Source organism: Mytilus edulis, chromosome 11 (assembly GCF_963676685.1).
Source record: "Mytilus edulis chromosome 11, xbMytEdul2.2, whole genome shotgun sequence".
NCBI classification, from domain to species: Eukaryota; Metazoa; Mollusca; class Bivalvia; order Mytilida; family Mytilidae; genus Mytilus; species Mytilus edulis.
In genome coordinates, this window is record NC_092354.1 from 67,117,119 (window position 1) to 67,135,406 (window position 18,288).

General features: G+C 33.6%; 2 protein-coding genes across 2 annotated transcripts; one reads left to right on the forward strand and one right to left on the reverse strand.

Annotated features, from left to right (window-relative positions):
- Positions 1 to 319: 319 nt before the first annotated feature.
- Positions 320 to 5,868, forward strand: LOC139496119 (uncharacterized). The gene is made up of 4 exons (XM_071284584.1): positions 320 to 443; positions 2,091 to 2,379; positions 3,702 to 3,854; positions 4,518 to 5,868. Exons 1-4 carry the CDS (start codon positions 385 to 387, stop codon positions 5,337 to 5,339), a joined length of 1,323 nt encoding a protein of 440 aa, XP_071140685.1. The 5' UTR covers positions 320 to 384; the 3' UTR covers positions 5,340 to 5,868.
- Positions 5,869 to 13,436: 7,568 nt separating this feature from the next.
- LOC139494958 (C-type lectin PAL-like) lies at positions 13,437 to 17,716 on the reverse strand. Its single transcript, XM_071283081.1, has 5 exons — positions 17,522 to 17,716; positions 16,336 to 16,421; positions 15,344 to 15,449; positions 13,942 to 14,161; positions 13,437 to 13,534 (listed from the first exon to the last, which is right to left on the reverse strand). The coding sequence occupies exons 1-5, from the start codon at positions 17,667 to 17,669 to the stop codon at positions 13,519 to 13,521; spliced, it is 576 nt and encodes a 191-aa protein (XP_071139182.1). The 5' UTR covers positions 17,670 to 17,716; the 3' UTR covers positions 13,437 to 13,518.
- Between the last annotated feature and the right edge of the window lie 572 nt (positions 17,717 to 18,288).

An 18,288-nucleotide genomic window follows, 5' to 3' on the forward strand; every position in this document is an offset into this window, starting at 1 on the left:
CAAATTTGGTGGTCAGAGCAGATGACAAAACAAACTATTCTCAATCCAGATTTCCCCATACCTTATAGCGTTAAATTTTGAAGAAACAAGTAGTTCGATTGATAGCACTGAAAACCCGTAAATTGATCCAGAAGTAAATTTTTCTCACTTTTATCTTCGATACACGTCATCGAAGAATTACAAGTCTCATATACTTTTATCCAATTGTTTTAATTCATTTGGTTTATTTCTCCCCTCTCCAATTAATTAGCACGCCCGTCGTTTTGACGTAAACAGCCCTACGCGCGCGATTCCGAGTTCGTTAGAGTCCGAGTTCGTTAGAGTCCGAGTTCGTTATAGTCCGAGTTTGCTAAAGGCCGAGTTTGTCTACGTGCAGAAAAGACAATGACGGAAAGAACGAGACAGAAAAATAGCAAATGCGACTGCAGCATATTCAAACCCAGGTTTGTTTATAGTTTATTATTAATGCAAATTAGTTTCAATTCCTTGAATGACGACTTACAAATATTTTAATAAAGATGTGGTACTACAGGTGAATAACAGAAACGCACCGTCTTTTATTTCCGGATCATATGGATCATTGCAAACATTATGATATAGCCAAGTAACAAATACAGATGATGTTTTATTTACACATATATGATATATCCTACACAATTATGTAATGAAGCAAGATACATATATATATTACAATTGCAACATATGTCTCAGGATAGAGTTAGTCCATTAGATGTACAAAGAGAGATAACTCTAACTTTACATCTAAACTGGACCCTAGTCCAAATAATTATGATATATCTTGGAAGGGTCAGGCTATTTTAAATTTTTGCTTTGAAGTAAAAAAAAAACAATAGCCTTTGAAGATGTCTGCATGTAGCAGCATGTGGGTACGAATAGTCAAATCACCATTCCTAGGCTCGCGTACCCGCATCCTTTTTTAATAGAATTGCATCGGATCGGTAATGAAACTTGAAAAATAAACGGAATTTGTTGCAATTAGTGAATAAATTGATTAAATCTACTCATTAGTTTTATAAATATTTATATATCGGTAAAGCCCCGGTCACAATAGATCGTACAATTTTTTGTAGTGGTAGATCTATTAAATAGTTGTCATGCAAAATGTCAAAAAAATATTTCGAGTGGTCACATCAGCTACGACATGTCCACGATGCCGATGGTTCCATGATGGGTACACGACAAAAACAAAAATTGTAATTGTACTGCCGTGGGTTTGTCACAAGTCGATCGTGCGACAGTGATACGACAATCATCATTTTGATCATGAGTTGTTTGGGGCTATTTTTTAGGATTTTATGTCATGGAATGCGCGTGTCACTTTCAGCCCACTGTCGTATGACTCTCTTACAATTGTCGTAGAACTGTTGTGGGTCACGCGTGCGTTTGACTCCGAGACTACTAGTATATACTAGTAAAGAAGGCCCGATTTATTGCAAGTTATATGCCTATTGATTTCAATATAGTTAAGTGTCATTATAAGTTCGGTCCAAGTAAGCGACGTTTGTCGTATTAGTTTATATTTTAAATGTTCAGCGAATTTAAACCAGGATGCCCCCAAAAAGAAAAATAAATGGATAATATTTTGGAGTTTGGCAAGGCGAATTTTCAGCAGGTCCAAACGTAATTATTCTAGTGGAATAGCCATCCTCTTTTAACGGCAGACGGTATGTTTTCCAAACATTCATTCCCACCGAATTGTATTCATCTAAATAAAACGAAAAAAAAGTTGCACGACGAACGTACCTCTGTTGTACGACAGACAACCAATGTTGTGTGACACTGAGCATCGTATGAAATTTGGTAATTTCATGAGACAATCGTGCGACCACGTCTGTCAAAATACATTTGTACTACAGTCGCACGATTGTCTCATGAAATTACCAAATTTCATACAATGCTCAGTGTCACGCAACATTGGTTGTCTGTCGTACAACAGAGGTACGTTCGTCGTGAACCAACAATATATAAACATGATAAATCACAAAATGTTATAAGCAGTTAAAATTAATTCCTGAGTAAATATACCTGTATACATGGTAAAGATAAATTTATATTATATTTTTTTTTAGGATTGAAGGAAAAGTGCCATGTGTCTCATTAGGGAATTCTTATTTGGACAACTATCTAGATAATGAAGCGGAGATTACTGGAATATGTTTTCAAAAAGTTGATGAGGGGAAAGTTAAACCGATCATAGATGATGCTGAAGAGCTTTTGAAGGTCAATTGGCAGCGTGTTCCAAGAACAAGTGCAGTGCCACATCAGTATTTAGAACTAGATTATCAAATAGTACCATCTGAGAAATGGCAAATATTTGTCAATGTTCTGGCAAATTTAAGAACTGCTTTGCTTGTTCAGGTAATAGTCATTTTTATCATTTTGAACACCAGACAAATACATCTTAAAGGAAATCATTTATTGAAATTACATGCTTATTGTGCCCACCCTACAAGACCTTTATGTGTAGTCAATACATAAAAAAGTAGATCTGTGGTATGCTTATTTTATTTTAGAGTTATTGAAAAAATGGGGGGTTCACATGTCACGCTGTATCTCAAACACAATTTATGATTATTGCTTAAAACTTAACACATTTCTTAGTTATATAACTCAAGATCTGTTAACTTTTTGGTGATAATTATTTTTTTTATTTTAGAATCATTGATTTTTTGGTAGTATAAAAGGGAGGGGGGTTCACATGTCGCGCTGTATCTCAGAAAATATTTATGATAATTGCATAAAACTTCACACTCAAGACAATGGGCGTATCATGCGCTCGTGTAGCTGCTTATAAACTTTTGCAGTAAAATAATGCTCAATTTATACAGGATGACCGTTAACTTGAATGTTCAAAGTATTACAATACAGCACATAGTGAAGAAAGTTGATATCATTACATGACAAATCAATGCAATTAAATGAAAATAGTTTACATAAATTGCAGGCAGTAATGTATAATAACTAAATTCATTTATTTTTTCTTGGGTACCAATTTTTTGTAGATTGAGGAAAAATATTATCTTTGTGGATGTTTGATGCATTTGATTTCAGAGGTTTGCCAAATTTTGCACACTTAAAAGAAATGTTGTACTTTGTTGAACATTTATGTTCGTGCTTCATCTATACCTACATAATCATGGTAATAAAAATTGCTATTCAATAACATGAATAATAATAATTATAATGAATCCATAAACAATATAGATATAATGATAGATCCGTGTTTTATTTGCTCGGATACTAATAATTAAAAACAATATTTTTGTATCTTTTCTATATTCTCAAAACTACATCCAAACATTTACGCAACAAATCTACAACTCCCTAAGTTTATGGCTACACATGCTGTTCTTATCTATATTCATGCACATTCATTAGCTATGTAGGCGTGTCAAAATCTTATCATACACGATAATGACCAGCCAGTACACACTGTAATGATTTCATCAACCAGTAATAAAAAGATAAACATAACAATTGTAAGATTTGTTGTATGATCTGTCATGAAACCAGGTTCAATCCACCATTTTCTACATAAGAAAATGCCTGTACCAAGTCAGGAATATGACAGTTATTGTCCATTTGTTTGATGTGTTTTGTAAATTAAATATAGCTATTGTAAGATTTGTTGTATGATCTGTCATTTGTCATTATTATATATTTTTTGAATTGATATTTAGATGACCCCACATAATGGTGTTGCTCCTTCGACTCTTTATGATGGTTTCCACAGCAATGTTTGGCGAGGTGGTGGAGATGACGATAAGTGTACATCAGCACATGTGTATAGCAGGATTGCAGACATACTGCCAGTTGTTAGACAGGCTGAAGAGGTAAGGGACAACATCAAAAAATCAATGAAGGATAAAAAACTTAATTCAAATAGTTTGGGGATGGGGTCAAAATTGCTGCAAGTTTTGTTTAATTGACATCTATTTTATATATATCCTTATTGGTCAATCAATTTTTCCTAAATTTAGTTAAGAGGGGGTATTAAAGTAACAATTCAAATTCAACGTTGTTTAATTTATCATATTTAGTTGCACTACTCTGTTATCATGTTTATGAAACTCAGTGTTTCTCATTAAAAAGATATATAAATCCAACAAAGTTAAGCTGGAACATGTACATAATATAATATAAATAAGAGTCCAACAGTTTTAATTTTAATAAATAAATTAAAAGCTGCGCCATGCATGCGTCTGTAGTTATGGTAGTCATTAATATGAGAATCCGGATTTCATTCATATCTGGTCTGTTTTCCGACTCTGATTCCTAGTTCATATATTGTATAAAGAGCACATCTAAGAATCATTAGAGAAACAGTTTTCACCAGATTCTGGATTTTTTGTTGGGGAAAAGGGGGGCATTGCTGTTGTTATTGGTTTTGGTAGGTGGCTTACATATATGTAGTAATTAAAAAGGGGGCGTAATTCCTTAAAACTGAATAAATACTGGTATATATAAATAATAATGATGATTTACTAATTTTTCAGATGAATCTGTTGGAACTTCAAACTATACTCCACTGTATGTTAGAAGGATTAAAGGTCATGGGAGAGGTTATGATACAAATCTTTATAGATAGAATTCTTAACATTACTGTTTTTGGCGAGAGTGAAACAGTAAGACCACCAGTAAAAGGTTCACTTGACAATTCAATAGATAATGGAGTCCTACACTGTTTAGTATATGGTAACCATGAGGATCAACTTGAAATTGAAGAGAGACAATCTCGAAATAGTCAAAATCATGGTAGAATACATCAGAAAGTATTGTGTCCTAAAATTTCTACTGAAAGATTCCGATCCAGATCACGTTCTCCATCGCCTGGAGAGAATAATATTTTGGCGGAAATAGAAAACACACAAAATCAAGACCCAGATCGAGCAATTAATATGAATTGTTTGGTTCAAAAATCAAGTAACTATCTGGTCAAGTCTTCATGTTTACATAACTACGTTCAGTCATACATACCAGATGTGGTTTATCTAAGAAATACCATTGGAGGACGAGTAGCTAGAATTATAGCGGAAATATCTGCCTATGATAAATATGGATCATATATATCTTTTGAAACACATTTGAAAAGATCTACTGAGCAGTGTTTTCAGATGTGTATGGCGGGTCTGTCCAATAACCAGAAAGAAATAGCAGGACTTGTTGTAGTGCCTGATGGAATGAAACTCTTAGTGGTTCATAAAGTTAAAAAGACAAATAATATGTTTTCTTATGAAGTGAAAGAAACAGAGCTTGTCATATGGAGTGAAACAAATAAACTTTTTGCAATTATGTTGAAATTGATAGATTTTAGTTAGTGAATATTAAGTAAGAAATAAAGAAATCATAATTGAAGTTTATTGACATGCTATATAACTTGAATTGGCTCTTTGGGCTAAAACGTTGAGGCATGATAAGAACTATTATTTCATCCTTGAAATTGTAAAAGTCATAAAAATTTCTCTAAAATTAATTCCAAATAGTCTGAGCTCATACATACATTTAGATAGGTCAAATATTCAATTTTGCTGTTCGTAGTAAAAAGGAGTAAGTTTTGTAGGGAACATATTTTTCCCTGACAATTGAGTTAAAATGTGCTTCAAGACAACAAAAAAAATGATGAAAAGACGTACTTTGCTTAGGCAACAAAAGTGCAAAAGTTGACAACCAAAATATTGAAGTCAGATATATTTAGCAAATGTAATAACAAACATTATGTTAAAGTCATATGAAACCTCAAATTTAAAAAAAATATGTATATGTTTTTATAACTAAATGGATAGTTTTCATTATAGAACTTATGTACATATACTTTTTTCTGAAGAAACAATTTGTCCACATTTAGAAGAAGTTTACTTTTTTTTAATTGCTTCCTTCCAGGAAGCAAATTGCCAACATATTTTCCGTATGCAAAGTGACCTTAGCGTGACCTTCTTCGTAAAAATCAGGTGATGGCAATACGCATGGATCTGTCATTAAAAAAAACAATTATCTGATTTAACATGTTAAATAGTGCTCAATACCTATGTGCTTTTTTGTGATTGTTGACTATAAGGTTACAATCAGTAAACTTCGGCTTATAAACACGGCATTTAATGAGCAGCCATATTTGTTAAATCTTAACAGACAGAGAGAAAAAAAATTGACGATATATTTGTGTAAAAAATGATAAAATCGTGCACAGAAGACTAAGTTTATGATATATACATGCATTGGTTCAAGAATTGGATAAACATTATTTTTCACCAGTCACTGGTTTCATATGACTTTAGAAGACCTTTTCAGTTCAGACATGGACTCCTATATATAGTTAATTTCTTAAAAAATTAAATTTACCTGTTTTCATTGAAATTACATGGAAGATCTAAATGAATGCTTTTTGTGATGCATGAATAGAACGCAAGTACCTAATCCTTGACAAAAAGATATTTTCCTGTCTAATCCTAATGTGAAAATTTAGCTGGAATTTGGAAGCCATTTTAAGGTCTTATAGAACGTACTCCTTTTATTTTGTATTTCATGGGTTGTCTCACTTAAGTTAAAAACAAAATATCTATTCAAAAATTCAATAAATGTTGAACTAAATATATTGTTGTGAATCAAAAATTGGAATTTTCCACTTCTAAAAGTCAATAAGTTACCTAAATTGGTTAATTTCAAACCCCAGTTACCTGATCTGTATGATCCACCTCTGTCAGACACACCACCAAACTGTATAATTTGGCATTTGCGATATATCTAAAGGGACCACAATCACACCTGACATTCGTTATTATTTCACACAACTTCATCTATTTTATACAATCACTGACCAAAAAGGATAAGAAAATACAAATTTTAATAAAGAGTCAAGCATAAACATGAAATAAAGCCAGGATAATGTTTAATAATATGAAAAAAAATATTAGTGAGTCTAAAAATGTATGTTTTTATGCCCCATCTAATATAGAAGAGGGGCATTATGTTTTCTGGTCTGTGCGTCCGTCTTTCTGTCCGTCTGTTTGTTCATCAGACTCACTTCAGGTTAAAGTTTTTGGTCGAGGTAGTTTTTGATGAAGTTGAAGTTAAGTCAACCTAAAACATAGTATACATATTCCTTATGATATGATTTTTCTCATTTTACGGCCAAATTAGAGTTCTGACCCCCAATTTCACGGTCCGCTGAACATCATGAACATAAAAAATGATAGTGCGAGTCGGGCATCCATGTACTTTGGGACACATTCTTGTTTCGCTATATAATGCAATCATTAAAGCCACTAACTACTATTAAACAACTGCCATATTCCTGACATGACATGCTTGATACAGGACATTTTAAGAAATATTTTTTTTGATGGTTTGCATGCAATATCTTGAGTTCAAGTGTATTGATCTCTATTAAATCCTAGTATAAGGTTAATAGTTATCAAAGGTACCAGGATTATAATTTAGTACGTCAGACACGCGTTTCGTCTACATAAGACTCATCAGTGACGCTCATATCAAAATATTTATAAAGCCAAACAAGTAAAAAGTTGAAGAGCATCGAGGAACCAAAATTCCCTAAAAATGTGCCAAATACGGCTAGGGTAATCTATGCCTGGGATAAGAAAATTCTTAGTTTTTCGATAAATTCAAAGTTTTGTAAACCGGAATTTTATAAAAATGACCACATTATTGATATTAATGTCAACACCGATCGAAGTATTTACTACTGGGTTAAACACCACAATAAGAAGGTTGTGGTTTATTGTGATGGTTATTGTTCATGTATCAGAACAATAATTTGTGTATTAAAGTTTGGATCTCCATGAAATTTTACCCTCACAAAAATACTGAACTCCGAGAAAAATTTAAAAAGTCCCTGAGCAAATGGCAAAATCAAAAGCTCAAACACATCAAACGAATGGATAAAAACTAGCAATACCTGACTTGGTATAGGTTTTTTCTGTTGTGGAAAATGAATTAAACCTGGTTTTATAGCTAGCTAAACCTCTCACTTGTATGACAGTCGTACACAATGCTACTATATTGACAACGGTGTGTGAACAAACAATCAGACATTATAGGTAAAAATGTAAAAAATATGGGAACCAGAGTCAACATTTTTTTATAATCTTTATCACTATAACACTAAAAGGTTTATAGACAATGCACATTAGGCAGCAACCATTTGATTTTCTGGGGGGGGCTATGGTTTTTTTTTCTGTGCAAACTTTTTTTTTCGCCTTTGGCGAAGAACAATCTATTTTTTTAGCGACAAACCGAAAACAATTTTTTTCTTTCAATTTTAGCATCACATATAGTGGCAGCTGAGGGTGAAACAAACAATTTTTTTTTCTCAGGGTCCAAAACAAATTATTTTTTTCACCAAAACCTGGAAACAAACTTTTTTTTCCAAAAAAAACCATAGCCCCCCCCCCCCCCCCAGAAAATCAAATGGTTGCTGCCTTAGAACAAATGAAAAAGACTACAAAAATTTACAATAGCACAATAACATATTGACGGGATGTATAATTACAGACTGAGAGCCACCTCATATGTATCAAATACACTAATAGTCATATAGACAAAGCATATTGAGCAAAAATGAAACGCAAGAATGCAAAATGTTTTAGAAAACGCAATGAGGGATACAAAAGTTCAGAGTCACGTATTATTGATATCACTAAAAACAGACTAAACAGGAAAAGTAATATTCATTGAGATAAATAAAATAATATGGGGACGAAGTCCCATATTACAGTAGAAAAATCAATAATTTTTTTTTTTTAAAATCGGGAATTCATTGTACTAATGAACTCAAAATCGTTCAAATTTTTTTTTCGCGTTTTTTAATTTCCGGATCTGCGCAGAACGCAGAAATCTAGTTCCCTTTTCCGGTCTCGTGAGTTCTCTAGTAAAACATAGGAACGCAAGGAACACAATACCAATTTCATTTTTGATAATTCTTCAAATGTCTTTGATATGAATAAACGTTACCTGATGATCGCGTTTCTTTGTTTACATTGAACAAGACGTCATAACTTAAATAACGTCACAATTAAAATCCCTAACAACAGAACCAAAATCGGAAACGTTACGGTATTTCCGTTTCTTTTTTTTAACAAATATTTAAGTTACAAAAAAAAAAATTCATACAGACTTCGTCCCCATTCACAGGTAATGCCTGTCTCATATTAAAATATAACACACTATTAAGACGATTAACAACGTCAGTCCCAGAATCTAAACTTAAGTACATCGTGTATTTTTTGTGAAGTTGATACGGAATATTTATCAACAAGGGGACAACAAGGTCTTGGTCCATTCCGATGAACTTTTTTTTCTGGTTCATCAACTTTTTGCTCAGACACTGGTGACGTTTTGCAAACAAAGTCTGAGTAGGAACTGCAAGCTCTTGGACACCGAATACGTTGGGAAATGTATATTCCATATGTAGGTGAAGGCGAGTCTTGTAAATATATATAAGTATTAAATGTTATTTTAGGGTAGTAAAATTACTCATCTTCAATTCACATACCCTATTTTCATCCGTAACGTACCAGACAATGTCCTTCTTTAAAAAACACAGACTGGCATGCGTATCTCTTTGTCGTCCTGAGCATATGAGACCACCCCCAGTTTTTGGTGGGGTTCGTGTTGCTTAGTCTTTGTTTTTCTATGTTGTGTCTTGTGCACTTCTATTTGTCTGTTTGACTTTTTCTTATTTAGGCATTGCGTTGTCAGTTAATTTTTTGATAGATCTACGAGTTTGACTGTCCCTCTGGTATCTTTCGCCCCTCTTTTGCAGTTGGATTATTTGTCATATGAACCAGATCTGCAACCAATAAAAGTAAAGTATGCCTATTTGTACAGTTTTATTCCTTGGAGACATAATAGTTGTCCCTTTATACATTGTTATACTCATTTGCACCATTTTTTTTTTTAAATATGTATAAAGTTACCAGACTAACATACATAAAAGAGGGACGAAAGATACCAAAGGGACAGCCAAACTCATAAATCCAAAACAAACTGACAACGCCATGGCTAAAAATGAAAAAGACAAACAGAAAAACAATAGTACACATGACACAACATAGAAAACTAAAGAATAAACAACACGAACCCCATCAAAAACTAGGGGTGATCTCAGGTGCCCCGGAAGGGTAAGCAGATCCTGCTCCACATGTGGCACCCGTCGTGTTGCTTATGTGATTACAAATCCGGTAAATAGTCTAATTCGGTAGGTCAAATTCATGAAAGGGAAGGGGATTGTAGTTACGACGTAAGGAACATATCCGATATCATTTGTGAAACGGTTATTCCATAACGGTCAACCAACTCGTGATGGCGTCCGTAAAATTTACGAAGGGATGATTTCAACTTCACCATTTGGAACTCTTGGTTTAATAGCTTCCTTGTGAGCAGTAACCCTCTATCAAGAAAATCATGATAGGAAATGGAAGCACGGGAATATCGTATCAATTGGGAGATATATACCCCGTATGCAGGTGCTGCTGGAATGTTGCTACTTAGAAATGGAAAGTTCACAATTGGAAAGCTGAAATCATCTCTTTTGTCGTAAAATTTTGTTTTCAACCGACCCTCATTGTCAATTTCTAGATGTAAGTCAAGATATGAAGCCGACTTAACTGTATCTGTAGTATCCTTTATCTCCAATTCGATGGGATAGATGCGTTCCACATAGTCACCAAATTTTGAATTGTTTAGTGAAAGAACGTCATCTATATAGCGGAAAGTAGAGTTAAAGGATATTGCTAACTTCTTATCTTTCTTCCTAAGAAGTTCCTGCATGAAGTCAGCCTCATAATAATAAAGAAACAAGTCGGCAAGTAGAGGGGCACAGTTTGTTCCCATTGGGATGCCGACAGTCTGTTGAAAAACACGTCCTCCGAACGTTACAAATATGTTGTCAATCAAGAAATCAAGCATCTTGATAATATCGGTTTCAGAGAATTTTTTGTTTGAATCAGAGTGATTCTTTACAAAGTATGATTTATCCCTCCCTAAGACAAGATACTTGTATCTACGTTGGCCATTCTTTTTTATGAAGCAAAGTAATACCAACTCTTTCAATTTGTCTTTTAGTTTGGAATGTGGAATACTTGTATAAAGAGTAGAAAAGTCAAATGTTTTAATACTGTTACAAGATGAAAGAGAGTTAGATTGTATGTACTCTAAAAGATCTTTGGAATTTTTAAGTATCCACATCTGATTCACGCCACCTCTAGAATAGGCCGTTTCACAATAACTTTGAAGCCCGTCTTTGATTGCTGATAAAATAGATGTTAATTATTTAGAAAGAGGTTTCGTGGAGCACTTGGAAGACCCAGCAATATACCGTTGCTTGTAAGGACACTTATGTAGTTTAGGTATCCAATACAGTGATGGAAGATCCAGTTCTTCATCTTTGGTTGAAATACCAAAGGAACAAAGAACAGACCTATGATTATCCAGGATTTACTCTTTGGTAAGTGTCGTGAGGGTATATGTTGAGTTACCAAGTGAATTGTCTGTACCTAATCGTTTATCAAGCAATTAATGTAGTGACTTTTACAGACAAAAACGATGTTATTTGGGGCTTTGTCTGCGGGGACAACAACATATTTGTCATGGAGGTCGATAAGTGTTTAGCAACATTTGGGTCTTTAAAGATTGACGTAGCATGGGCATTGATGGACCCATTCAGTTTCTTGATTCTGATTTGTATTAACGACCTCACTGCCTTAATCCATTCGGATAGAGTGTCTACGTCTTCCTTTTCACGTTTAGCCCATTGCCTGGCATAATCCTCGACTGAGTCCATCAAAATTTTAAAGTTGTATTTCCAATTGACGGATTTAGGCTCACGATATTTCGGACCTTTCGATAACACATTTCGTAGAGAAGTGTTATTAACAATGTTAAGGTCACCGGTAATAACGTGGCCAGCAGGATTATATATGAATTAGGAACTAGCACAAGTGCAATCAGGAGGTTTAGACTTGAAGTCGTCAATATCGAGATTCTGCAAAACGCGTTTGTAATTGAAAATTTTAGTTGCAATAGGTTTGGTATAGGTATAAGAAATTATTGGTACCGACTGGTCTTTGAAATAAGGAGGTATTTTCGATTGAACTAATTTATGATGAAGGATATTGCCTAGGTTGACGCCATCGAGACCTTTGTTGGCAAAGGAAAGATTTAGAAAAGATCTTTTCTCTTTTTCATCTTTTCCAATGCGAACTGGCTTGAAAAGTCTGTGACTTGCAATATCCGAAATTATAGCTTGAAGTTTGTATTGCTTTGAATGAGGGTTTGTAACAGTGGATTCCAAACATAAATTGAACAGAGAATGAAGTTTTGAAAGGGGTAATGTATAAAGTTTCGTGCGAATGTGATGAATACCTAAGCGCTTTTGTATGAATGACAGCAAGTCATTAATAGAGACATCATGTAGAGAAGGTGATGTATAATGACGATGACCATGACTGCGTCTACGTCGAGGAGTCGAGTTGAAAATATTCATCACATTCACCGAGTTACACGAAGGACTAGATAGAATACCTATACCATCAATTTTGTCATTGCAGCCATACGGTGTTGCATAACAAACTATGGTTTAATTCTGTGCTGACCTGACTTATCTACTAGTTCACATGCACATTAAAATGTATACAGATAATTATATATCATCAGCATGCAGTCTGTTTGATCAAGACACTGATGCACACATTTACTAAGTGTTATTTTTTTTTGATTAATTCCAATTTCTTGAATTCGTGATGAATTGAACCAGTTCTGACCAGTTTGATACTTTTTGATACATCAAATTTAGTGAGAGTTGTTCACCCATGTATAACTCTTGTATTCTAGTCCAATTAAAATACATCAGCTTTGCCAAAACGAAAAAGGACAACAAACAAGCAACAGTTAGACAACACTACATGGAAAACGTTTATTGAACAACATGAATGCCCTTCTCTAAACTCATGCTCTGGGCATGGTATAATATCAAGTTTTTCCAGTTGCACACAACCACAGCATACCACAACATATTAGAAGGTTTAAATCCGCTACATTTGTTTGCACCTGTCCTAAGTCAGGAACCTGATGTTCGGTGGTTGTCGTTTGTTGATGTGGTTTTTGTTTCTCGTTTTGTATATAGATTACACCGTTGATTTTCCCGTTTGAATGGTTTTACACTAGTCATTTTTAGGGCCCTTTATAGCTTGATGTTTGGTGTGAGATAAGGCCCCTTGTTGAAGACCGTACTCTGACATATACTGGTTTACTTTTACAAATTGTGACTTGGATGGAGAGTTGTCTCATTGACACTCAAATCACCTCTAATTTTATCTATATAATTTGATCAAAGTTAATGAGATATTTGGAGTAAAAGACGAAACCAACAGTTTAGTTTTTCATATATATATAACAACAAAGACTTCAAAAAATATTTATTAAAGTAATTTTGAAATGTCCATGCCGATTTTGTATTGTACTCTTCCTGTTTTCTTGGCCTGAGACTTAAGCATAAGTTGCACTGAAAAAAAAAATACAATTATGATGCGAAGAAGACAAATTATATACAGTGCTTAACTATAATATCTTCAGAAAGAACTACACTTCGTTTCGTCTCAGTGCTTCATTGGTCAATATCAACTAATGAACGTTGCATACTCTTGCAATTCCCGCAATATCATATTGTGACGTGACGAAAACGTTGACCATGCTTTAAGACATCATATATATAGAACATATCATTGAAAGAATTTGTCGTCATATTGTCTAAACAGTTTCTAACGTCTGGAAAATTTAATTTTAAATATTTGAAAAGCTTGGCAAGCCTTACTCATTCGAATTGATTATTTAACTATCTTGAGTGGAAAAATATCATATCATGCTTGATGCAGAGGTACTATCAGAGGGATAGCAGAACCGATAACAAACCTTTTTTGGCAGATATATTTTTGTTTTCGTGAACACCGATTGTCGTTCCATTTATGATTAACTTGTTTACGCATTTCCATACAATTTTCTTGTTTGTTTTTAAAGTTATTCGGTTCACCACTTGCCCAATCAGTGGCTCCAATGTTTACCCTGACATCTCTTGAGGTCCAAACAAAATCCATTGTTGGCGGTTTGCGATCTTTTCCACCAATCCAATAGCCTAACAAGAAAAAGTGAATTCTATACTTTAAAGGGACAAATAATTGCTTACAGCTACTTCAACGGAACACTGGTTGATAATTGTCTCATTGGCAGTGGTACCCCATATCCGTTCTTTTTTAAAGACTTAGTGTGAATGCATTTGCAACAGCATGTTCCCAAAAAATGTCACAGAAATAGTCAATTAAATTCAAAACAACCTGGAAATACTAGTATTCTAACGTATTACACCTGTAAGTCTAATCTAATATGTAATACTTTTTTTTTTATATCATTTATTGTAACATATGAGCTGCGTCGGATAAAAATCGACCTTATGTAAGTGCACATGATTGTACATGTACATGCATAAGACTTTGTTTGATTTTGGAGCATTTAAATACGAAATGGAAGATAAATGTTGGTCTTTTTTGGAAGATTTTTATAACAACTCGATGTTCAACAGTTACAGGCTTTCCGTAGAGGTTTTTCAACCTGAAATAGGTTAACAGATGTATTGATATTCATTTGCATAAGGTCGATTTCTATCCGACGCAGCACATATTAAAGTTATCAAAGGTTCCAGGCTTATAATTTAATGCGTCAGACGCGCGTGTTGTATACATGAGACTCATCAGTGACGCTTATATCAAAATGGTGAGAAAACCAAGCAAGCATAAAATTGAAGAGCATTGATCAAATTCAAAAAGGTGCGCCAAATACGGAGAATCCTTAGTATTTCGAAAAAAATATTCTTTGGCAAACAGTAAACTTATAAAAACTACTATATATTTTATAATCAAGTCAACACTGCAGTGCTGACTACTTTGCTGGTGATACACTCTAGGACGGAACGTCCACCAGCAGTGGCATCGACCTAATTAATACCTTGTTCACTATAGTTCTGGTCGATGTTCTCTACATTTGTTGGATCCAACCTCTAAGTGTTATGTTTTAAGCCTATTTATCTCTATTCATTATTTATCCGTTGTGTATTTTGTAGTTTTTGTCTATCTTTTTCTATTCTTTAATATCCCATCCAAACTCTTCTTTATAAATTGCGGTGGTGCAAATAGCGAAACATATGACTATCTTTTTGCATATCGTAGGTAGTAGATATCAGTTGATTATTTAAAACGTATTATCAATTATAAAAAAATGTGCATTAAACATTACATTCTAGGAAAGATAACTCTTCACTTACTTTCACGGCAATAAGAATCTGGTATCTTAGCTAAAATTTTCAGAAAGTCTATTTCTGGTCTAGTATCAGGTTCGGCAAGGATTGCGTTTTCTCTTTTACAGTTGTTCTAGTAAAAAAATACTAAATAAATAAGCTTAAATGGACAGTAATACATTCATGAGGATTTTGCTTTTTTTTAACGTCCGTACAGTTACATTTCTTTTACGTCATGTTGTCTCATTGAAGATTAGTGATGATTGGTTTAATTGGCAATAATATAACATCTTATTATTTTCATAATATGTTTTGACATCTTAGTAGTCTTTGTGAGTATTATTCGCTGGTTAGTGGTAGGATTATAAATCTTGAGAGTTATCTACTACCGTATAGCGTGTATTTTCGCTTATTTTTGCGGATATAACAAAATCGACAAAATCAAAGCAGGTTCAACCCACCATTTTTGAAAATATTATGTACCAAGTCAGGAATACGGCAATTGTTATCAAATAGATCGCTTCTATGTATATTCGAGTTTATTTTATGTTACACTTTAATGTGCCTGTTTCTTTCACCTAATTCTATCCGGGAGTTTTTCTTAGCCAAAAGAACCAATCTTGATGATAGTCCGCTATAACAAGGAACCCTGACTTTTGAGTATCAGTGTAACTTTGGCACTAAAAAATGGCTGCAATCACTTTGGAAACCATAACAAAGTGAACAAATATAATTTTGGAGTTTGGTGAATTGTTTAAAACTGCATAAATTTTAAATCATCAATTTATGATACAAATTTTTCGTCCACTGTATACAGGTTTTGGATAATCATTGGAACTCCTATGTTTCCATGGAAACTGCAGCATAAATTTCAAAAATTCAGAATGCTTTAAACTCGATAGTAATGATGGGTAACATTTGTAGATGTGGCTTTTGGCGTTGGAATCAGAGTTTAGTTTTATTTTGTGATTTTACTTTTTATTTAACTGTGTAGAAAAAAGTGCAGCTAAATGACATACATTCGCATTTTCCCAGTTTTTCTTATCAGGGAAAACTTTATAGCATAGCTCTTTGAATAAGATCCAACCTGGTGGACAAACAGCAGCTGAAATGGAGAAAGCATTATTTTATTCTTTTTGTAAGGATTTCTGCATCTCAGTTTTAAATTAACAACCTTTTTAAATGACTCTCAAAAACAAACAGCATACAATGTATTCATTTCAGACCTACAAAATTTTTTTCGCTAATGTCCATGTTTTTGAGATCAATAGCCATATAAAATTTAGTGGCGAATGAACGTACATTGGCATTTGTTTTCTTCTATAACCATTAAAAATCAACAAGGTGATAAATTGGTTTTAAACAACTCTTCAGCACATTTATTCATCCGGATAGTTCTAATTGGTGAATGAAGTCAGTGTGTCTAGAGGGAACAATCGACTTTTGGCAAGTATCCTTTCTCTCCATGTCAGTTAAGATGTCGTATGCACCGCACCTACCACCTGAATGGTTCAAATCAAAACCTCAGAAAACGGAAAGAAACATTTTACAAGATTAAAATATTAAAAAAAACAGATATGTAATGTAATCATGAAAAGAAAGTCGGGTTCATCGGTCAAAATTTGTTAATGCTCTGCAAAGTAAAAACAATATAGTGCCGTACATCAGACACACAGTGGATTACCGATGTCAATAAAAGCAATAGAAGTACATTGTATATACCACTGTTTATCAGTCATTATTCGAATAAACAAACGCATCTTTAATTTGACTCGGATTTGAAGACGAATTATGAATTATAAAGGTAAGATTTAGGAATATCAGATGTAAAGAAATCTATCATGAAATAAAAACAAACCATTATGGTGAAAAATAAAGGCAACAGTTGAATACCGCTGTTCTAAATTCATAAATCGATAGAAAAAAAACCAAAAAATTCGGGTTACAAACTAAAACTGAGGGAAACGTTACAAATATAAGAGAACTACGACACAACAGAAACACAACATTTAAATGTAACACACACAGAAACGAATTATAATATAACAATGGGCATTTTCCTCAATTGGTACAGGGCATTTTAAGAAAAAAAATGGTGGGTTGAACCTGATTTTTTGGCATGCTAAACCTCCTGCTTTAATGGCAATGTTAATTATAACATTAAAATGACAACATTACATGGCAGAACTACAATATAAAACTTACTTTTAATGGGTGGACAAACCATTGGAGGACATGGCGTTGTAACTGGTTGTGGTTGGCACATCATTGGGTCCATTGGATTTCCGGTCATCATGCTCATCAATCTCATCATCATTACCTGGGCCGTTGTCATCATTGTTCCGTCCGCCATAGGTACTGGTGCAAGCAACCTTCCGATTGTGAAACCACCTAAGAAAGCACCGCCTTTAGAAAGAAGAAAAAAATGTAAGAAGAATGAAACTTATTGTTATTTCAACATTGTCTTTGGAGTACCAATGATGCAATCAAAAACATATTAAACCTTAATCTTTGACCTCATAAAAATGAATATATTCGTATTTGTTCGTGTAAACAATTTTTAGAGTCCGAAATTTTAAACAAGAGCAGTGTGAATATCTAAACATAATGAATTAAAAACCAAACGAAAAACTCAGAATATAAATACATAGTTGTTCACATTTTAGCACTTTGGTCTTATTGAATTTTATGTGAACATGGTTACGGTGGTATAGGAGTCTAAATTAAAAATGATAGAATTTGTTCATAATTTGCACAATCGTAGAAAATATTGATATATGTTCAAAAATATAATAAAATTAATAGGTCACTGCGCACTTTCTCAAGCTACAGGTTGTAACAAAATGACACATTTTGTATGGATTATACAGGAAAAAACATCATTATGTGATTAAAAGCTAAATAAATGATAGAATTGTTAAAAAGATAGCTTTTAGAAAATGCTTTGAGAATATCAAAAGAAAAGATAGGGT